A 23,327-nucleotide genomic window follows, 5' to 3' on the forward strand; every position below is an offset into this window, starting at 1 on the left:
AGATACTAGCCATGCCTGAACTTCACTTACGTGATACTGTCCTAAGAATAAAATAGATCCACAAGTAGAATGCATTATTGTTAAACATAATTTAATAAACATAATTATAAATCAAATCTGTGAATAAAATAAACTTTATTAAATTTATCAGGTAGCATTAAATATTTTACCTTTATAATAGTTGGACATATTTGATAGAAGGTTAGTGACATTTTATTTACATTTTACTAATTTAGCTTTATGTTGATATTTTTCTTTTATGTCTCATTTTGTCACGTACTTGCTCAGTTTAGAGGTTTAGTAAATAGCGGGTAGATTTTATGTCAAACGGCATAGGTTAAAATGAGAAGAAAATCATAATCAGCATGACTCCTTACAGAAGACTGGCTGTTGCCACCGCTACTGCTTGCCTAGAGAGAGGCCTGCTGACAAAACAAAAGCCTTATTGTAGGCCCACTTGTCAAGTTTTGAAAGTTAGTTGTGTTCAGGCTTGTCAGACGCAATTTGTGTCATAACTTCGTGTAGAGTTCTGGGGTTGTAACCCAGTTAATATATTTTAAGGTTCCAATAAGCAACTAAAGCATTAGAGGTGATAAGCTGTTTTGTATTAATTTAAGTCTCACTAGATGTAAAGAATTAAGTTTCACGTTAAATTCAGGCAGTTACAAATAATTACATTAGCTAGTTAGATAAGGGTACTTAGTCATTATAGATTTACATGGCTACTATTAAATTTATTTTTTAAAAATATTTGTTAAAAAAGCACTATTAAAATCACAATCGATTAACATGTTACAATTTAAAATACATGTTATTTATGACATTGATTCTTAAACGACATTAAGATGATTCTTAAACGATACACATTAAAAGCTACAAAACATTTACGTTTTGTAGCAACAGTACTCGGCAAAATATGTGAGCGTCTTTTTTTTTTAATTTGAAGCCATTCCAGACATTCTGGCTATTATATCAGTTTCCTTCTCTTTAAAAGCATCTTTTATAACAATAAGAAATTTGTTTCAATATGCAAACCACAGTTTCTCATGTTTTATCTCCTAACTTGGCTACACTAGTTTCTCATGTTTTATCTCCTAACTTGGCAATCTCTTAATAAAGTACCTGTGAGGTTTTACTTGATCTGGTAAACGTTAAATAGTCCCAAACCCCTGACAGACATGAAGCAAATTATTGCTATGTCTAAAGGTAACTACAAAGTCAGATAAAGGTTTAAAAATAATTAACCTCTTTTTTAATAAAACCTTAGAACATAAAGGCATGTTCTTACGCTAGCAAAATAAACTACAGCTTATGGTGATCCAATTAAACAGTAAAAGTCAAATTCAAACTAAAAATGTGGACTAACGGTCAAAGACCGGACAATTTAATTTTAATCTAAGCTGGCTCAGTAGTAATACGCCTTAACAAACTTGTAACTCGTCGTAACCTAGTTATCGCGTAACAAATTCAAGTATCGGCAGCGATAACGCAAAAACGAATAATTACAAATTATCAGAGCTGGTAGGAATTAATTCAGGGTGCAAGCGGAGGCAAGAAACAAATTCTGTCTTACAACTCCAAAACCTTAGTTTAAAAATTATCTAGGTGATTTTCATTCTGGTGAGGAAATGGAAAGGAGAAATTATAGCAAAGGCTGAAATTATACACAACTGCTTAATTTACATAATAACAACTGTACATATCTTTGAAGAATAATTTTCTTTCTCTTTATATATTCGGTTTCTTTTTTCAATACGTTTCGTCTTCATTTTAGAATTTTTGGATTTAATTAAATATTTCTGTTATTCTAAAAAAGTAAATGCACATAGATTTTATAGGAAAAGGTGCTGATTTTATTTCTTTAGTGATGTGAACATTCAGAATAAATATAAAATGATATACGGTATGGGCCAGTTACAGAGCCGATGTAGCATAATTTTTAGAATTTAGTGACACACCGAGCAACAAAATCAAGAAATTTCAAAATTTTAGAATTTAGGATCCAGAAAGATTGCATCAGGTAGGAAATTGCGTAGCGCCAGCCCTTTGTATGATGCACAAAGCTGTAGCTAAGGTTTTTTAGCGTCCGGGGACAATTGAAGATTTTGCGCCTCCTCCTGTATGCCAAGAATGAAAAACATTTCATTCTAAAATTTTATAACATCAATTTGGCATCCCATGGATGCTGCGCCTGGGGACAGATGTCCCCCCTTGCTCCACCCTAGCTACGCCACTGACGATGCATTGAGACATATAAGATTAAGCTTTTAAATTGTCAGTTTTCAATTTCTTTATTAAAAAAAAATTCCTTTCTATAAATGCCTTTCCATGTGATACGATTAGAAGCATTTTTGATATTTTCCATGCCTGTATCTAGTGAAAAGTAGAGACAACAATGGGAAGATAAACATATTAAGAAAAAAAATCTAGTACCAGAAGCAAAACATTTAAATATTATGTTTTCCTTGTTTTTCAGAAAATTATCCCAAAAGTAAAAGTTTATCATAAACTTTCTGTAAAATACATCCATTACGTGTTAATACCATGAAGACATTTGTCTGGAATCTTCTAGATTCGTGGGTCCGTAAATCTTGCCTTAAAATCCTTCTAAACATTGCAAGTTGCAGAGTCTAAAATCCTGAAGAAAAATTACCCCAACCAATTCTGTAACAGCAAAAAGGCTGAAATATTTTTTTAAAAAATCAGAGGAAAAAGTATAAAATTAATTTCATACAGAAAACTGATGCATATTGAGACAACTACATAAGAAAAAATTTCACAATGAAAAAAATTACAACGAAGGCAGTTTTAATTAATTACATAGCTATTTTGCTTTTGCTAAGAATTTGTTCATAAATTGTGCTAAAGCGGAAAGCATTTATTACCTTGTTTATTTTTGAGATTCAAAACATTGTATAATAAGTCGCCAAAATCGAAAGTAATGTCACTTTATATGATAGCGAAAAATAAAAATGTTTAATTTAAATGTTATTTCTTGAATACAGTTTCAATGTATTAGCATTATTTTAATGAAATTGATCAAAGTTATAATATTTAAAAAACATATCGTCGAAAAATTCCCAGATTTCCGAATTAAAAGTTTTCTATAGAAATTGATCTTAAAATCGCCAAAATATTGATAAGTCGCCAAATTTGGAACCGTCTAATAAAGAATTCACATTCCCAAACGCAAAATATTGTTTAAAAGCTCTTAATAATAATAATAATAATAATAATAAAAAAATAATAAAAAAAAAAAAATACTTTTCCGTTTTGTCGGCGCAAATCTCACCAAGCAGACAAAGACTGGGAACAACATGCAGTATACACATAAAAAATCTTAACAAATGTTAGTTCTAAGAATTTTTTATTTTGAAGGCATAAATATTTAAATATCGTTTAAAATTTTGTAAAAAGCCCATAAATAAAGACAATAAATTTGTAAAAAGACATTAATTTAAGAATTTACTATGCTTAAGACACAATAACACGTCGATTATAGATAGGAATAATTATAGATAGGAATATCAAGATAGGAATTATTTCCTATCTTGTTCATTTGCGGTTTTGCAGCTGAGGATGGTGGTTCGGTAAAACCATCGAAACTAGTCCTGTGAAAATTTTAAAAATATAACGCTGATTTTTGTTGTTTGACTTCTGAATTAGTAATTTACTATGCTTTCATGGTTCAACATCCTGATTCGACGGTTCATATCACGTGAACCCAAGTGATCTCATCTCACGTAAATTACGCTACAAAAATCTAATTCTCTCAGTAATTATCAGTGGCGTAGCTAGGGTGGGGCAAGGGGGGACATCTGTCCCCGGGCGCAGCATCCAGGGGGCGCCAAATTAATGCTACGAAATATTTTAAGGAAATGTTTTCCATTCTTGGCACACAGAAAGGGGCGCAAATTCTTCAGTTGACCCCGGGCGCTGGAAACTCTAGCTACGCCCCTGGTAATTATCTACATTAATTTCAAGTTAAATCTTAATTTGGAATACAAGTTTAAATGCACGAATTATTTCAATTCGTACGAATAGCTTACTCAGAAATTATGTAAAATTTTGTGTGTTTACTTCGCTAGTGTATTCTTATCAGAATTGATGAATTTTAACCCTTGATTTTGCCTTTTCTATATTTTCGCCTTCGGGTGGGCAGTGTGATTGCATCCTAATTGACTTAATTACGCGAATGGCCTTAGGGCATAAAACTGAACTATCTCGTAAACATTCTGTGTAATTGTATGTCAGTATTGAAAGAAACAATCAATCTGATAAGAAATGTCTGCGACTTGTTTTGAAAATGAGACGTAAAAGATTACCAGCGAGGATAATCAAAGTTCCCTGAAGATCGGCGGCTTTCGGATATTCCGTTTGGCATCAGCTGTACCATTATTGGTGACTTTATCACCTGCGCCGGCAAAATGGAAAAGTACCTAATTTTGAAATGCTTATGCTTCACTTCTTTCTCAGAAACTTGAGTATTCCACCGTTTATATTAGAAATAGCAGCAAATTATAACCCATGAACCTATTCACCCATTCAATTTGTCAATGAATCGTCAAAAATGTTTGTCCAAAATGCTAATTCACATTCAGAATGGCAGTCATAAAAACAGACAGAAATTTCAGATGATTAAAATTAAGGACCTCCTGCCGAATTTCGTCGAAATTAAGGACTTTTAAAGACCAAAAATCGATTCCAAAAAACTTAAGGACTCTTAAAGACCGTACGAACCTTGATTTGTGAAGCAAGGTGTAAGAATCAGATGAACAGTACTCAAAGTTAAACTTTTCATTCTCCCATAAAATTGTATAAAATGGCAGAAATAGGCACATTTTATTATATTGAGAACATAATATGAGATGCCCTTTTTGTGGGGATGATCATGATAGAAATTTGTGTAGGGGAGAAGAATTGTTTTGAGTCAATCAGTAATGCTAACTTAAATGCACGATATGACATCGCCCACGAGGCATTTTCAAGTTGTAGTGTATGTAAACGTAAAGCGATTTTTATAAAATTTTTACAATTAGATTTGAAGATTTTAGTGATTTTAACTATTTTTAGGCGTTTCAGAATTTGATTTTAATTTTGTTTTAAACGACATATGTTTTTAAATAATGCTATATTTTGGTTCAGGAAAGACTGTTGAGCCCCTAGTTCTATGCATTCTATTTTTTCTTGTTCTATATTTTAATTTTATTCCTCAGTATTTGAAATGAACATTTTAAACACTAATTTAAATCATTGCTTGGTGGCCACATATTAGGTATCTGCTATTGATGATTAAAGCTAACAGATATTATATTCTTTCAGGAGCCATATTCCATAGATGACAAAATTGAGCGTGTTAAAAACAGTTGTAGAAGTGTGTGAGGTAGAACGCCATCATAATCAAGACCTGAATATAAAATATTTTGTGGGTGTTGTCACAGACTGTGAGGGTGGCATAAGTAACTATAAAGAACATTTGGCTTTGAGTTTGATTTCTATCTGTTTCTCGCCGGCTGAGTAATTGGAGCCACATTTACTGATATTGGAGGATATTTTTAAATTATATGTTACTACGAGTATTTATTATTCCTGGTGGTTTTAATGCTAAATATTTTTTTAAATAAGACTCTCCCTCAACTTTCTTTTATTCTCGGCCTGCAAGGGATAGATGGATTTGATGCTCGGATCCTCCGACATTAGTGCTCTTGATGTTAATTTTGATGCCTGGAAAGAGAATCTTTGAGCGATCATATTTTGATCAGCATTAAGGATTAAGAAAGAAACACTATTAAAAAAATTCTGGTGATTATAGTAAAAATATTTATAGAATTTAGAGATTCTGCTACAAATTAATAAAAAAAAGCTATAATTACTCTGACACATTGATTAATTATAATAAACAACGTGAAAAAATCTAACGATTTTATAATAGACTTCTAAAGATTTTTAGCTCAAAGGGCTTTAACATAGAAGGGCTATTAATTTCAATTTGGCATTTTGCGTCGAAAACTTTAAATGTCAGTTTCACTTTTCAAATTGTTGCCACCAAATATTATCGCCCTGTGTTATATTTAAAGAAATTAAGGTACTTACGTATTATCGCAACCAGGTTGACGCTATTCGTAAGTTTTGACGCTATTTGTAAGTTTGAGTAAAAAAGGATGAATAGAAAGAAAATATGCATTTATTAATTACAGATAATTTTAATACAGTTTTATATATTATTTTGTTTTAAAATATAAAATAGCAATTAAACCCTTCCGGTTTCGAATTTGAATAAGTTGCAGAATTATTTTTTCGGCGGAAATCTTTTGGCTATTGCTTTTAGCACTGATTAAAAACCGTATTCGTCATAACCATGTACACGTCGACTTATTTTTACTTAAAAAAACATCCCAGAATTGCACAAAAATGGCATTGCGCACACTCTTCACTTTATCCGTGTACACTGCTATTTTCTCATAAATTACAAAAATTTGCACGAAAATGCAGGAAAATTTTGTGAATCTACACATGCTCTTTTTACAAAACTACCTATAACACGTAGGGTTGCCGTAAGTAGGGTTGCCAAATTTCGCAATTTATGCGAATTTTGGCCTGGTTGCGTTAATACGTAAGTACCGAAATTAAATAATGAATAACCTGCATAAATGTATCTATGTTTTTCGCATTGTTATAAAACAACGGTACCCAGAGCCACTAAATTTTGAATAACATAATTCTCCACCAAAAATGGGCATCTGGCAGCCCTAATTTGGAATTTGTTTTATTATCGATTTCATATTTTGTAACACTTTAACGAATTTTTGATTAACAAACTGAACGAAAGCCCGAATTGGAAATCAGGAATTTGTTTTATTATGTATTTCATATTTTGTAAAACTTTAACGAGTTTTTGATTAACAAACTCAATGATCTCAAAGCGAGCAATGGCAACACTATACGGGAAAAAAAAAAAAAAAAACTCCAGCGCGCGAGACTGTGTATCGGAAATTCTACAGATATGCTAATTTTAAAATTATTTTGCAATATTGCTCTTGAACTGAATTTTATCGTTTAAGTGCGAAGAACATGATATTTAATAAATAAAGGTAATATAAAAAAACGTTAAAAAAACCGTAATGTAAAATCTGAAAGCTTTCAGCTTTTTTTAAAAATTAAAAATGAGAACTAAATTTTTCTGTATAGGATTTATTATTTCTATTATTATTAGTAGTAGTATCGTGCTAAACAAATTTACAAAAACTAAAATCGCGCTATGATCTGAAACTTGACTACTCACCAAATTGTGAACTGACAATGCTTGACGAAGCCAAGAAGAGAAACAAAGACAAAAACAGCTGAAATTTCATCGTTATTTCAATAATGAGGTAAAACAGCTAAATAAAAAGGGCTTGTAGTTCCTAGGGGGAAAAACAAAAAAAACTCATAATTTTAAATCAGAAAAAAGTAGAAAAGTATCAGAAATGTTGTGAATAATGAAAAGATATGTAATTAACAAAATATTCTTTTTTCTGTTAAAGAGGCGGCATTTAGTGCCAAACATACACGTTGACGCGAAATCTACCTAGATGGAGCTCCGCTAACAGTACGTAAAGCTTCATGGAAAAAAAAAATATATATATATATATATCACTTGTATTAACAGAAATTTTTCGTATAATACAAGACTATATAAAAAACATAAATATTTATTTTTACACATTGCAGATCCAGGAAAAAAAAAAAAAAAAAAAAAAAAAAAAAAACACTTCTTGCTTAAAAAAATATGTAGTATTTTGATTCGCACCCAAGCATATATAGAGGGGACATTATTCGAACATGAAGTCCACATCACATTCGGCTGTTGTATTGGAGAAGACTGTTCAGTATTTACTTATTCTATGTCTGAAAATGCTGGTAATCAGATTTTGATACCGGTCGAAAGTTTCAAAGGCAGCTACGATGATAGCTGTTACAGGTTTCTACTCTGTAGAATAAAAATTTGAGCTTTCCAAGTGAAAGTTACATAAAAACTTCTTGTAACCTAAGTAGCACAAAGGAAATTAAGCAATTATATGGGTATTGTTTGATTATGACGAGGCACGCTAAGGCCATATGCTTAATGGGAGGTGCCTTCGTGGATGACTTGATTTCGTGGATGACATGATGATTGTTTGACTGACAGAAACCGACTCGTATCCACATTACTCATGGGGAAAGCCACCAAAGTGTAATCAACACGGGGAAAGCAACGTGTATGTCAAAGTGTATGTTGCAACGTCAGTGCATTCAGCCTGCTCCGATGGAATCCAGCCCAAGTCAAGGTATAACGCCATTACTTCCCAGTCTCCAAAACATTGGATTTGTGCCACCATCATAGGATTTTCACTAGAGAAAATCACGAAAGAATCAAGTGACTGAGGCTAAATCAAGCCAATCAGGAGGAGGTAAGTGTATGAAGGATAGTAGCAAAAAAATATGGCTGACATGGCATTTGTCCTGCCATTAGGGTAAGTACCAAATCTTAAAAACTAGCTTTTCAAATGTTATTTTGCTCATTTTGGGCAGAATGTTCTTATGCACTTTACACTGTTATATATTGATTAAATTATTTTTTACTTTTATTCCTTGTTACTAACAAATATCAATACACAGGAAGTTTAATGGCGTCTGGCTTTTGTGCAAGTTGGAGTCCAATGCGTACAGCCCTTAGAGCGCAATAGTGCAAAATATTTATTCTAAAGGTAGAGATATTGATGGCGCACTTTGTCATTGTCCATCAAATAAGGCTCGCTTTAAACTGACCACACTTTTTATAATTAAATATTCCAAATTTCAATTATTGCCGGGTTTTTGAATAAAAACAAAACTAGATGTAATGTTATTATTCCATACAATTTAATGTACTAATATCAATAGCTAAAAACTGACAAGTTTTATCGCATTCCATACTTATAGCTACAATTGCAATTTATAATTGAAGCTGCAATTGAACATTTCATTTATATTTTACCATTTTTATTACACTGCTTATTATATTTTAATGTAACAACATCTGCATTTCAAACTATGGTAACACAGAATATACCGTATTTGCCGGCGTATAAGACGAACTTTTTTCTTTAAAAATAGGTCTGAAAAACGGGATGCGTCTTATATGCCCATACTGTGTCTTATACGTCAATACTTATTGCTTCGATACGTTGTTTGTGAATGGGTCAAGCTTCATGGGATGCTGTGAAAACAGAGACAGTGGTTAAATCATTTAAGAAGTGTGGCACTAATGTACTGGACGGTACAGAGGACAGTTTGTTGTATGAGGACTCAGATGCTGATTTAGAAGAGGTTTCAGGTGACTCTTCATTTAGCTCTGGAGATGAGTATATGGGTTTTGACGAAGGAGATTAGAAGGTGTTCTTTCCCAGATAGATTGAGTATTTTCAGAAATTCTTACTTTGTATTTGTATTTAAAATACCGTAAAGTCATTATAATAATCAGTAATAAAGTTTTATCCTTCAAAAATGTGTACAAAAAGTGGATGCGTTATATACGCCGGCAAATACGGTAATTACAAAATATTTCATGGAGGAACATTAATAATAATTAGAACTATAATTATATCGCGGAAGAAAAGTGCGAAAATCACGGAACAGTCGCGAGAGGGAGGAGAATCAGGTAATTTCGCGAAACATTCGTTTCTTTAAATTTAAAATTTCTTAAAATAATTAATAATAAATAATAAATAATTTCTTAAATTCTTTAAATAAACTTAAAATTTCGTATCTTAAGATGTACTCTAATGTTTGAAGGGAAAACAATTGCAAGATACGAAGAAATAACTCAAGTAACTAACTCATAAAGAGATGCTAAGCCTTTCTATTATGCATCTTGTATCTGAAATTTGTACATTGTTACGAATTTTGTATTTAGTTAGATAATTTTAGTAGAATTATAATTAAAATTGTTTTATTTTCTCGTGCAATGCAGCAGAAGACATATTTTAAGAGGAAGCTACGACGGAAAATAAAATATACAGGAGGACGAGCATTTAACGCTGAATAAAAGTTTATCTCGGTAATTTATATTTAAACTGAATAAATGTAATTGATTACTATATTAGCTGTAATCGTAATTCTATTCTTTTGCTTTCCAGAAATCTTGAGAAGCAGAAATTACCAGAGTCTCTCGCGACCGATTTAAAGATATAAAAAGCCAGACAGAGAACATCTCATCTCAGTTGTTAGTTATTTACGTAGCCGCTGTAATTATTGTTGAGCGGATTAGCTTTTTCTGCGCTGCGGATTGCGTTCTATTTAACGTTTTAGTAGTTTAAAGTTATAGTTACTGATTATATTGTGTGATATTATAATATTGTACGAATATCTTTAAGGAAAAATGCAGCATTCTGTTATATTTCTTTTGATAAGAATAAATTTTATTAACCTTTTATTGGAGTTGTGCATTCAGTCAATTACGAACCGGTACGCACGCAGAAATATTTTTTTTGGCACAATGTCACAATCACGAATCTAAAAAACCGTAGTTTTAAAAGAAAAACTTGCTTGAAATGTTACCACATTCTTGGTTTTGAATAAAGTCAAATTATATCTTGACTTCTTCACAGTAATTTTATTATATACATCTCATAGAATACACATAATTTTATTTTATAATAATATGAGCTATCATGACATAACATAGAAAAGGATAAAAAAATAAAGTGTTTTATGCTATTTGTATATTTACTGGACATTCATGGGAAATTTTGATATTTGCAAAATCTTAGAAAATGCCTAATATTGTTTAAATTATAGTTTGATTTGAGATACAACACCGTGGTATGGTTTTTTGGTACTTTTCCGTTTCGCCGGCGCAAATCTCGCCAAGCAGACTTTGTTGGCGACAACATACAGTATACACATAAAAAATGTTAATTCTAAGAATTTTTTTTTAATTTTGAAGGCATAAACATTTTAATATGGTTTAAAATTTTGTAAAAAGCCAATAAATAAAGACAATAAATTTGTAAAAAGACATTAATTTAAGAATTTACTATGATTTCATGGTTCAAAATCCTGATTCGCCGGTTCGTATCACGTGACCCCAAGTGATCTCATCTCACGTAAACTACACTACTAAAATCTAATTCTCTCAGTAATTATCTACATTAATTTCAAGTTAAATCTTAATTTGGAATACAAGTTTAAATGCAAGAATTATTTCAATTCGTACGAATAGCTTACTCAGAAATTATGTAAAACCGCAGTGCTTTACTTCGCTAGTGCATTCTCATTAGAATTGATGAATTTAACACTTGATTTCGCCTTCGGATGAGCGGTGTAATTGCGTTCTAATTGACTTAATTACCGTGAATTGTCTTAGGGAATAAAATTTAAATATCGTGCAAAAATTCTATATTATTGTATGCCAGTATTGAAAGAAACAATCTGATAAGAAATGGCTTCAACTTGTTTTGAAACTGAGGCGTAAAAGGTTACCAGCGAAGATATTCCGTCTGGCATCAGTTAAACCATTATTGGCGACTTTATCGTTTGCGCCGGCAAAACGGAAAAGTACCGTTTTTTTTTTTAACTTCTTTTCTTTTCTTTTTTTCCTCCACTCCAGTTATGTAAATCGAATGGACAAACAAATGTTACGTTATAATCCGACGACTTTAAAAAGTAAAGCAAAAAGAATTGATACAAATCCTTCAGATGCTCCCTTTCAAATAAATAAATAAAAAATAGTCTTACATATTGATGTTAGCGACAAAGTATGAAACTTATTATTCAGTGCCTAGGCATTCTATAGAATGCCTAGGCACTGAATATAATGCTGGACTCTTTTAGGTAAAGTATGAAATATGAGAATTGTTATATACTTTCCCTAGGCATTGTATATACTACCTAGACATTCTATAGAGTGACAAATGCTCTTTAGGTGAAGTATGAAAAAAAGGTTACGATAAGATTATTTAAAAGACGTTTATTCATCAAAACTACAAATGCTATTTTGAAAAATTAATGAAAGAGTGGCATTAAAAAACTGTTATTTGAAATATGTAAAAAAAATAGTGAGATGATCTTGATACAATGTAATAAATTTGTATTTTCTATCTGGCTGAGACTGGGAATCAATAAGATTTACCTGACAACGGAAATTAAATTAGAAACAATCATAAGTTTCACAAAGAATGTCCTTTTTAGTACCTTTTTATTTTTTCTGGCAGGTGTCACAAAGGTAGTGGTACAGTCCAATATCATTAGGTGTAACGTTTTTGCATTTGGTTTAAAGTTTTTTCAACATTCTGTCACGTCGTCGGTCAAATTTCATGAAGTACTGACGCTTTCAATGTTACTTTAGTTTGCCACAAGCATCAGATCTTAGCGATTCAGCAGCCAGTAGTCCAATGGTTCCTTCTTAGTAGTCATTTTGGCTTTTTACATCATTTATTAACTTATGGTAAGTAGTTTCGATTCTTCGAAACAAATCGGTAATGAATTTCATACCTTGCCGGTTTGCCATTTGGCATTCTATAGAATGCCTAGGAAATGTGTGAAACATGTAACAATCGTTTCATACTGTTACGGATTTGGTATTTAAATAGCTAATGTTAGTTGAATTATAAATTAAATTGTTTTATTCCACGTGAAGTGCAGGAGCACGTGCATTTAACATTTAATAAATAAATATCTCTTTTTGATTTTGAGAAAGCTCCGCAGAAAATTCTCGCGAGCAATGTAAAAAATCTGATAAAAAGGAGGAAAACCTCTCAATTCGATAATCAGTCTACTGGGAATTCTAAACGTATGCTGTTGTCAAAAATTTTTGTGTCTATAAATAAGTCATTGATTTGCGAAACTGAAAAACAAAAATGTCCTTTTATAGGTCACCACTCGATAGTTCTGATGAAGAGTACTACCGAAGCGAGCGTTCGTCCAAAACCAACAATACCTATCCATTGAAGAAAGAGGATTTCATCCTTATGGCCAAAGAAAAGAAAAGTAAAGCAAAAAAGGCGAAAACTATGTCAGATACATAGTTTTCGCCTTTTTTCGCCAGAAAGCGAACAACCAAATAAGAAGAAAGATGTTAAACTTGGTAAGGAAAAAAGAGACATTCAAACACCAAATGGAGAAGCTACTGATGAACAGACACCAGAAGATTTATCAATGGGAAATGATGAGGACATCCCAAAATTCAAGTCATGTTCTGAAGAAGAAATCCGGGACCAGATTGCGAAATTTGGATTTGACGTAATTTGCAATTACTTTCATAAAAGAACTAAAGGTGAGATGGATGTAGAGACATTCACGAAAAAATTTTATCCAGGGCAGATAACTGAAAGAGGAACAGACAGCAGGGAACAAGAGTGGATTTCTCCTAAGAAAACCGCGAAAGTATCAGAAAACGAAGCTCCAACGGAAGTTGCGACGGAAAATCGATTTGAGCAGCTAAGTGAAGTAGAAGGTATGGAAGAAGAAGGAGGAGCCGAAAAAGAGGAAACTCCACCCCCAATAGTTTTCCAGCAAAGCGAAGTGGATTGGCCTAAAATTCATGAAATCCTTGTCAATACCTGCAATGAAGAATTCGAAGCCAATTTGAAAATAAAACTACTATATGTTAATTTAAAGTCAGTAGACGATTACAGAAAAGCAACTCTGGTTTTGCAGAAAAGAAATATATCCTTTCATACTTTCCAGTTACTCAGCGAAAAACCTATTAAGGTTGTTCTTAAGGGCTTCCCATCGACGATGAAGGAAGAAATAATCCAGGCAGATCTGGAGAGAAGGAAATTCCCGATAAGTAAAGTCAAGCAGTTTTCCAGACGAAGAGGAGACGCTATCGAGAAACTTCCGATTTTCCTGTTGGAGCTGAAGAAAACGTAGGAAGGACGTGCAATTCATGGACTCAACAATATGTTAAGTGTTAATGTCAAGATCGAGAAGTTTGCCCCGAAAAAACGCGTAATTCAATGCTATAGATGTCAAGAATATGGACATTCGCAACATCTTTGCTCAAATCCCGAGCGATGCTGCAAGTGTGGACAGCACCATAGAAGTAAAGACTGCCCTCTAAAGCCAGAAGAAAAACCTAAGTGCATCTTCTGTTCACTACCGCATGTAAGTTCATACAGGGTTTGCCCCGTGTACAAGAAGCGATATGAAGCAAAGAAGCAGCAGGCGAAGCCAGCAGCTAAGATCCCTACGCCAGCAGATTTTCCGAAATTCATCGAAACAGAGGAAGACACCAGTAAAACCCAGATGAAACCTCTCTACAGTGATAGAGTAAAGAAAAAATTGGAAAACCCACCCACAGAGTACAAGGATATCATAAACTGGATCCAAGATCCTAAAATAAAAAAATTTCTGAACAGTATGATTGAGCACGTTGAGAAGATCCGCGCTGCAAAAACCACGGCTGAGAAGTTTACTGCCGGGTTCAAAGCAGCCATGACACTGATGAGATTTGCTGAAGAGTAATTTGAAGTGAAGAGTAATCACCAGCTTAGAAGCATTTGAGGGAATTTCACTGTGTTTACGATTTCTTTTCACTTTTTCAACACACAGGTTCCCCTGTTTACAGCAACAGAGCTCGGGGTCAGTACTTGGGTGGGTGACCACCCACGTGACTGCCCTCGAAGTATCATCTTTCTTCATACTAGTGAAGATACATCACAGCTTGTACGGCGGCCCAGATGCTTGAACCCTCCTTCTCCAAAGTCTACTTGACCAACTCACGTGCATTAGCACATGTTCCTGCTTCACCTTTGTCGGTGCGGTGTAAATCACCTTAATTTTTAATTCTTCCCAACGCCTTAGGGCATATCTTCAACAGAGATGGTTAAAGTAGCAGAGGCTACTAAATGCCGCCTAACCATTCACTCGATTTCGATTTCGATTCGATAATTTTAGTTTGTTTGTTGTTGCTTTAAGAGTTTGTTTAGAAAACTGCTCTTGTTGACTGTAGCGAATTCGCGGATTAGCTTTCTTTAGCTGTTTTGAATTAAGTTCTCTTGAACGTTTGAGTAATTAAAAGATAACTACTGTGAGATATTGTAATATTGCTCGAATATCTGAGAAAATTTAAGCATTTTGGTTTAATTTTTTTATAATAATAAATTTTCTTCATTTTTCATCGGACTTGTGCATTCATTTCATAACGAACCCGTACGGACGCAACAATTTTTGGTATCAGCCTTTGCTTCGTTTAAGGAAGAAATGCAAGCAGGACAGGAAAAGATTGAAGCAATACAAGAAGAGATGAAAAGAGAAATTACTTGCATAATAGAAAATAAATTTGAGGCTATGGAAGGCAGAGTAGACGCGGTTGAAACTAAAGTTGGACAAATTGAAGAAAACGTTTCTTCTGTGAAAGAGCAAATAGAAGACGGAGTTTCGGTCGTGGAACAACAAATAGGTTACAGAGTTGATTCTGTCAAAGAAGAAATAGAAGGAAGAGTTTGTTCCGTTAAACAACAAATTGATGAGAGAGTTTCTGCAGTTGCCAAAGAAATGGATACTTTAAAGAAATTCGTAGCGACGGCAGGGAGCAATAGTGATGGTTTTAAATTCTTACCGGTGCCTACTCGTCCCGCTCTGAAGTTATCCACATATGATGGAAAGACATCCTGGCAAGTGTATAAGACCCAATTTTCAATAGTGGCAGAAGCGAACGGATGGGATTCTCAGACTAAGGCCTGTCATCTCGCCACTTCTCTGAGAGCAGACGCAGCGGATATCCTGCAGACTCTTTCCGAAAACCGGAGATTAGACTTTGAAGCTCTATCTGGCGCATTGGAGCTGCGCTTCGGAGAAAAGTGTTTAAAAGACTATAGCAGGCTTCAACTAAAATCCCGTCAGCAGAAGCCCACCGAAACACTCCAGGAACTCGCCACAGATGTTGAAAGGCTGTTCCACCTCGCCTTTGCGGAGTGCCCGACAGAAACAAGGGAAATCCTGTCCCTGCAGTATTTTATCGATGGCATCCGTGATCGCGAAATACAGAAGGCTCTACGAATGGCGGGATTTAAAAAGCGCTCTAGTGTACGCCATGAAATTCGAGGCAGCCCAGCAAGCAACTCGTAGAGATTGCTACCGAGTTAGAGCTGTGCGAGTCCACGAGCTAGTGGATCAGTTCATGGCTCGTTTAGATGATTTATCCAGACAAGTCGACTCTTTGATACGGAGTAGGAGTGAGAACAAGGTGGCTCTAAGGTGTTGGAAATATGGGGCTGAAGGGCATATATGATTGCATTGCAGAATACCCCAGGGCACGGATAATAAAACGGATGATTTGACAAGACCAGTGAATGCCTTGAGACAGAATATTGGTGAGAAGAAACCTACCCTAAAGTGCTGGAACTGCGGTATTGAAGGCCACATACGATGGAAATGAAGAACACCCCAAAGCACAGAAAATAAGAAAGGTGAGTTAAACAGACAATTAAATATCATGGGACGAAAAAGGTATGACAAGAAACCAAAGTGCTTACTGTGGAGCTAAAGGCCAAGAACGAAAGAATTGCAGAAAACCCCAGGGTACGGAAAATAAGATCATTTCCCAGCAACGACGCAAGAAACAAATGAATGGCCATATCGAGGAACGGAGGTTGCCAGATAATGAAAACCCTGTTTTAAAGCGCTTAAGATTTCTACAGTGAGTGGCAACAGTAACGGATTGTCCATTAATGGGAATATCAATGGAGTTCCTTGCAATATGATCACTGACACAGGAGCTAATGTTACCATCATTCGGAAGGATTTAGCTCAACAGTTTAAAGATAAACTTATTTCGACGCCATCTTGTGAGACTGCGTCTGGTGATAAGATCGACATAGTTGGGAAGTTAAACCTGAACATCACGTTTGGAAGTGCCGCCTATCATCACGCGGCATATGTGGTGGATATTACAGATCCGTGCATACTCGGATTGGATTTTTTAAGGAAATACAATTTTTCCTTAGACTTCAAAAACAACAAGCTGTTCTCAGCATCTGAGGACATGACTATCCATACTCAAAAGGATTCATCGCCTGGAAACGCCGGCGTATTATGTGAAAGACCCTACTCAGAAAGCTACCGAAATCATTCTAGAGTCGGAGAGAAACATAGACTACCGGTTATTCTCCATCCCAGATGCTCTTCGGTCGAGACCTTCGTATGCCTTGTGACAGGGCAGCCTGTTTGTTCGCCCTACGGATACGCCTTCATCGCCTGAAGAATACATATAAGACGTCCAAGCCCGGTTTGAAGTGAGGCACCGTTCTGCACGAAAGCGAGTCAACTTGGCGAAGGAGAAAGAGAAGATCAGATACGACAAGAGAGCTACTGGACACAGATTCAACGAAGGTGTGTATTTAATTATGGCAAAACACACTAGGGCTATCTGCCTAAGAGGAGGGATGCCTTCGTGGAGGACTTTCTAAGGGAAACTGGCTCTATTCAACGAAGGAGACAAGGTGTGGTTGTGGAACCCGATTAGACGAAAAGGAATCTGTCGGAAATTACAGTCACCTTGGGATGGTCCGCACACAGTCCTAAACAGACTGAACGACTTCGTGGTTCGGATCCGCAAGTCTTCGAACTCTAAACCTAAAGTCGTTCATTACGACAGGTTAGCTCATTACTATGGCCATAGTACGTAGTGTAAATAATTATAAATAGTGTAAGACCATGGTCCTTTTTGTTTCTAAATGTGTATTTGATGTGATTTGTAATTAGTATTTGATAACATCTAATTTGTTTAAGTTAATTATTGCATTTAGTGTTCATGTTGTTTATTGCATTTATGCCATAGTTGTAAGTTTGGCTTCCTGTCCAGGGATTGTACTGCTCGGGACGTGTAGTCCTTGGGAAGGGGGCAGTGTTACGAATTTGGTATTTAAATAGCTAATGTTAGTTGAATTATAAATTAAATTGTTTTATTCCCCGTGAAGTGCAGCGCGTGACGAATGTTAAAGGAAAGCTAAGTTGGAAAATTAAAAATACATGAACAAGTGCATTTAACATTTAATAAATAAGTATCTCTTTTTAATTTCGAGAAAGTTTCAGAAAATTCTCGCGCGCGATGTAAAAATCTTATAAAAAGGAGGAAAACCTCTCAATTCGATGATTTTAGTTTGTTTGTTGTTGCTTTAAGTTTTTGCTTAGAAAACTGCTCTTGCTGACTGTAGCGAATTCGCCAGAGTCGTAGCTAGGGTTTTCAGCGCCTAGGGACAACTGAAGGTTTCGCGCCTCCTACTGCTTGCCAAGGATGGAAATTCTAAAATGTCGTAACATCAGTTTGGCACCCATTGGATTCTGCGCCCGGGGACAGATGCGGGGGGGGGGGCCCTTGGAAAAAAAAAATTGAAAGCTTTCAGATTTGATATGTCCAAAGGGGCGTTTTTTAACGTTTTGTGTGTTACCTTTACTTATTACATATCATGTTCTTCGCCCTTAAACCATAAAATTCAATTCAACAGCAATATCATAAAATATTTAAAAGAGCGTATCTTTAGAATTTCCGGTACACAGTCTCGCGCGCTGGAGATAAAAGTTCCCTCCTCCCCCGGCAGCGTAATGGCAAACTGTACTTTTAGTTAATGAATGTTAAACGAATTTTGCACTCTCTGCATGCCGAGAGGGGAATTTGGAGGAATTTTAAAAGAAGATAAATACGGTATATTGTTGATATTGTGTTATCTGGGCGTAAACAGTTCGGGGTTTTAAAACTTGTTAGTTTGTAAGTTGTTTCATTACTTAGAGTGTGAATGTCGATTGTAAATTAGCAAATTTTCGTTTAAGAAGAATTACAAAACAGGAAACATTGCAAAATGTATTAGCTGAATGTTTTTTTATTATACTTCTGAGGAATAAAAGCGATCGAGTATTTGCCATACGTTTCATTCGTATATATTTTAACAAATTAAGGAATAAATCCAGTTTAAATCACTGAATTAAAGTCAAAGAAATTATTATAAATAACTGATATTAAATGTAATGTTTATGCACAAAATAAACCAAACTGAAATGAAACAGAAGCAAATGCAATAAACAGAAACAAATTTCCATAGTATTATAAACAGTCGTTAAGATCTACATGACGAACAGACTTGTGCTTATGCTTAGTCGCCAGTGTTTTCCTCCCACGCCAGTGGTACGCCACCGAGCATGCGCACTAAGCGAAATTCGTTAACATATTGATCAACTCAATGTGCGGTTTGTCATTACGCTCCCCGGCAAAGTGTTACCGTTGCTCGCTTTGAAATGGTGGAATCAAAAATTCTTTAATGTTGACAAAATATGAAATAAATAATAAAACAAATTCCAAATTTAGGCTTCCAGGTCCCATATTCGAATGGAAGACTATGTTATTGAAAATTTGATGTCTCCATGTACCTTTGTTTTTTCACAGTGCGAGAGATCTACATACATTCATGCAGATTTAGAATTTAATTTCTTTAGATATAATGCAAGGCTCTAATATTTGGTGGCAACAATTTGAAAAGGTGAACTGACATTTATAGCGAACTGACGCAAAATGCCAAAACGAAATTAATAGCCCTTCTGGCCAAATTGGCCCTTTGGGCTAAAAAATATAAGATAACAAAAATTATGTATTTTTATTATGTGTATTTTTCAAATTATATTTTTCTACATTTGCTAGGCTTTCTTGTGGCTAACTCTTTTTCTTTCTGAAAAGGAGAAATGTGTAAGATAAAAAATGTGTAAATCAAAATTCTAATTTAACTTTGCAATAGCCCCATAACTCATCATTTTAATTTGAATATTTCCCATTTCTGTTCTAAAGAGCAGTAATTCTTTATAATCTAAAAAAGAGTATACACATTTCTAAATTCTGTCGTTTTCAAAATTAACAGACTTTCATATGATTTTTTACATAACGCTCTGATGGAAATAACTTACACAAGCCTTCACCCAGTGTATTAATTAGCAAATCAAAATGATACCGAAATCGAAACTAGTTTGAGGGTGTTTGTGACATGTGTGTATCACGTTAGATAAATACTGCTTCATATTCCAGCATCACGATTTTCAGTATTTCTATAGCAGGCTTCAAAATCTGTGCCATCAACGATATTCTAAATTCATTAAATATGCATACATACAATGTGCTATAAGTATGTATGTATGTATTCGAAAATGAAATATGCATTTATAGTATTTTGATATTTTTCATTTATATTTATTTATATTTAAAAAAATTGCGAAAACAAACAATGTATTCAAAAATAGTTTCAAAAATAAATTTAAAATAAAGTTCTAGTCAAGTTTTTTTATTTGGTTTAGAATTTTATTCAACAGCAAGAGATTTGGTTTTATAAGTTGGCACTGGTACTATGTTTCTGTATGAACAAAAAAGAAATATTTGAGTAGGTTTCGTTTAAAAAAATTGTTGCATATCTTTTTGCCCAAAAAAGACTTTAATCACGATTGGGATGCTAACCTTGAAAGAGCATTTTGTGTTGTATCACTATAAACGGTATATAAATTTTCAAATATTATCGCACTTGAAAGAAATTGAATAATGAAGAATCTACACCTCGCATTGTGAAAAAACGACGGCACCTAGAGCCATACAGTTTTGAACAACATTGTCCTCCACCCGAACGTGGGCACCTAGAAGCTTGAATTTTGAATTTTTTTTATTATCTATTTCATAATTAGTAAAATTTTAACGAATTTCTGTTTAACAACGATTTTAAAGCAGTGGCAGCCCTGCACCCGAAAAAAGTGTTTTTATCTCCATCGTGCGAGACTGTCAATCGGAAATGCTAAAAAATATCCTGTTCTTAAATATTTTGTGATTTTGCCGTTGAATCGAATTTATGTGGCGTAAGCGTTAAGAGCCTGATATTTAACTAATAAAGTATTCACACAGAACGTTAATAATTAAAAGACAAAGTTTTGTAATGCCATCTTAGTAAAAATTGAACATTGATATGATACACTTCGAAAAGACTGAAAAAAAAAATCTGAAAGTCTTCAGTTTTTATATTACGCTCAAAGGGACTTTTTTTAACGTTTTGCGTGTTACCTGTTGTTTTACTGTTTCTTTTTTCCGTACATTGTTGTCATTGCTCGCTTTGAAATCGTCGAGTTTGTTAGTCAAAAATTCGTTAAAGTGTTACAAAATATGAAATCGATAATAAAAGAAATTTCAAATTCCAAATTGGAGCTTCCAGATGCCCTTATTCGGTTGAAAATTACGTTATTCAGAATTCGATGGCTCTAGGTACCGTTGTTTTATCACAATGTTAGAAACACACATGAATTTATATAGATTCTTTATTATTTAATTTCTTTAAATATAACACTGGGTGATAGTATTCGGTGGCAACAACTTGAAAGTGAACCAACATTTATAGTGAACCAGCGCAAAATGCCAAAACGAAATCAATAGCCCTTCTGGGCTAACGTCCTTTGTGGTAAAAACAATGTAATGCCTACATGTAACGCTGTATTTTGAATTCTAACGTATTCTGCTACGCTGCTTTAATATTTAGTCCTAAGGGGGCTTTGTCCCTGAAGGATTATTGCTTTCGTATTGCGATTTTGCTCTGAAAATTTTAAAAGGCTGTATCCCTTTTCAAATCGTTGCCACCAAATGCTATCGCCCTGTATTATATTTGAAGAAATTAAATAAGGAAAAATCTGCATAAATGTATGTATGTTTCTCGGATTGTGATAAAACGACGGTACCTAGAGCCATCCAATTTTGAATGATGTAATCCTACTGCGAATATGGGTATCTGAACAAATTCCAAATTTCAAATTTAGGAATTTGTTTTATTATTAATTTCATATTTTGTAAAACTTTACCGATTTTTTGATTAACAAACTCAACGATTTCAAGGCGAGCAATGGCAACACTGTATGGAATAAAAAAACATTTTAACCTCCAGCGCAAGATACTATGTATCGAAAATTCTGCAGATATGCTGATTTTAAAATTATTTTGCAATATTGCTGTTGAATTGAATTTTATGGTTTAAGTGCAAAGAACATGATATTTAATAAATAAAGGTACCACAAAAAACGTTACAAAGACGGCCCTTTGGACGTAATTTAAAATCTGTAAACTTTCATATTTTTATTTTGGCAATATTGCTGTTATAATGTATACAACTTAAGTACGAAGTAAATAATGCTTAATAATGAAGCTAAAAAGACCCCCTTTCCCAAAAAAGAGGAGGTTATTAGGAGTTAGTGAAACAACAGACTGGTAAACTGCGAGCTCAGCGAGAGCGTAAAAAACCTCAACAAACTTTTTTGGGCGACAGTTAAAATCTGAAATCTTTCAGATTTTTTTAATGTTTTAAGCATTTTTATGTTAACCCTTCAAGATATTAGACAATCTGAATTTTCTAGTTTTCAGTTTCGAAGTTTTTTTTTTGTTTTTTATTTTATTTTATTTTATTTATTTATTTATTTATTTATTTATTCTGTTATGTGCATATTATTATATTATTATGGGATATTAATTTTATGCAACCGATTGTCTTTTAAAGTGTACAAATACATAGTTTAATCTGATGCAAAAGCGTATGTTTTACTACTAAAGAGTGTATTATTCATGCTTTATGAAATTTTTGGATTATTAGAACTTTAAAACTTAGTTCTTTTTAAGTAGAAAAGTCTTTGGACATTTTGAAAGATGTTACGTTACAGCTCAGAATATAACTTTTGTAGCGATAATAAATAATTTTCTTATTACTAATATTTAAATTCTAAACTATTTGATAAAATGAGTATAAGGCATGAAAACATACGTTTCGTATTCTCAATATAAGACGTGAAAACATACGTTCGTATACACATTTTACCATCGCAAGTTCCAAGTAAAACACTTCCGAAAGTAATGAATTTTCTTGCAGTAGAGTTGTTACGCTAATTTAGTTTAAAACTTAAAAACTGAATTCAAAAATGTATTATAATGAATAATTTAATCTGATGAGAAGAAAATAATAACTTACAACTGAAGAACAGCTTCCCGCCTTGAATAGTATTGCAACAGAGATGAGAAATGATCTTCTTCTTCCGTAGATAAAGGGTTAAATATAACCGAAACTTCTTTTCTGGCTATGGAAAAAAAAAAAAGAAAAGAAAAAAAAAAGAAAAAATTCAAATCCCTCGCCAAATCTTTGCCAAAGGTGCAATGAAGGAAACGAAACCGTTTTTTTTATCTACAGCGTGAGATTTGGTAGGTCTTTTCTGCAATCAACTAAGAAGATTTGCCGTATTTGCCGGCGTATAAAACGCACAATTTTTAAGTATAAAACTCTTATTACTGATCATTATAATGAATTTTAATATATATACGGGCAAGTACAGTACTT

The 23,327-nt window shown here is 33.8% G+C and overlaps 1 protein-coding gene across 1 annotated transcript in view; it reads right to left on the reverse strand.

Annotated features, from left to right (window-relative positions):
- LOC118181204 (uncharacterized) overlaps positions 1-23,119 on the reverse strand; it is a 35,937-nt gene extending 12,818 nt beyond the window's left edge. Inside the window, exons 1-2 of the mRNA XM_035350280.2 lie at positions 22,965-23,119; positions 7,283-7,403 (exon numbers count right to left, since the gene is read on the reverse strand). Coding sequence (XP_035206171.1) covers positions 7,283-7,352 — 70 coding nt within the window. The 5' untranslated portion in view covers positions 7,353-7,403; positions 22,965-23,119. The remainder of the gene's footprint in view (positions 1-7,282; positions 7,404-22,964) is intronic.
- Between the last annotated feature and the right edge of the window lie 208 nt (positions 23,120-23,327).

The sequence above is a fragment of the Stegodyphus dumicola genome, chromosome 3 (assembly GCF_044657685.1).
Source record: "Stegodyphus dumicola isolate Sdum_Otavi_A_Nest chromosome 3, ASM4465768v1".
Lineage (NCBI taxonomy): Eukaryota > Metazoa > Arthropoda > Arachnida > Araneae > Eresidae > Stegodyphus > Stegodyphus dumicola.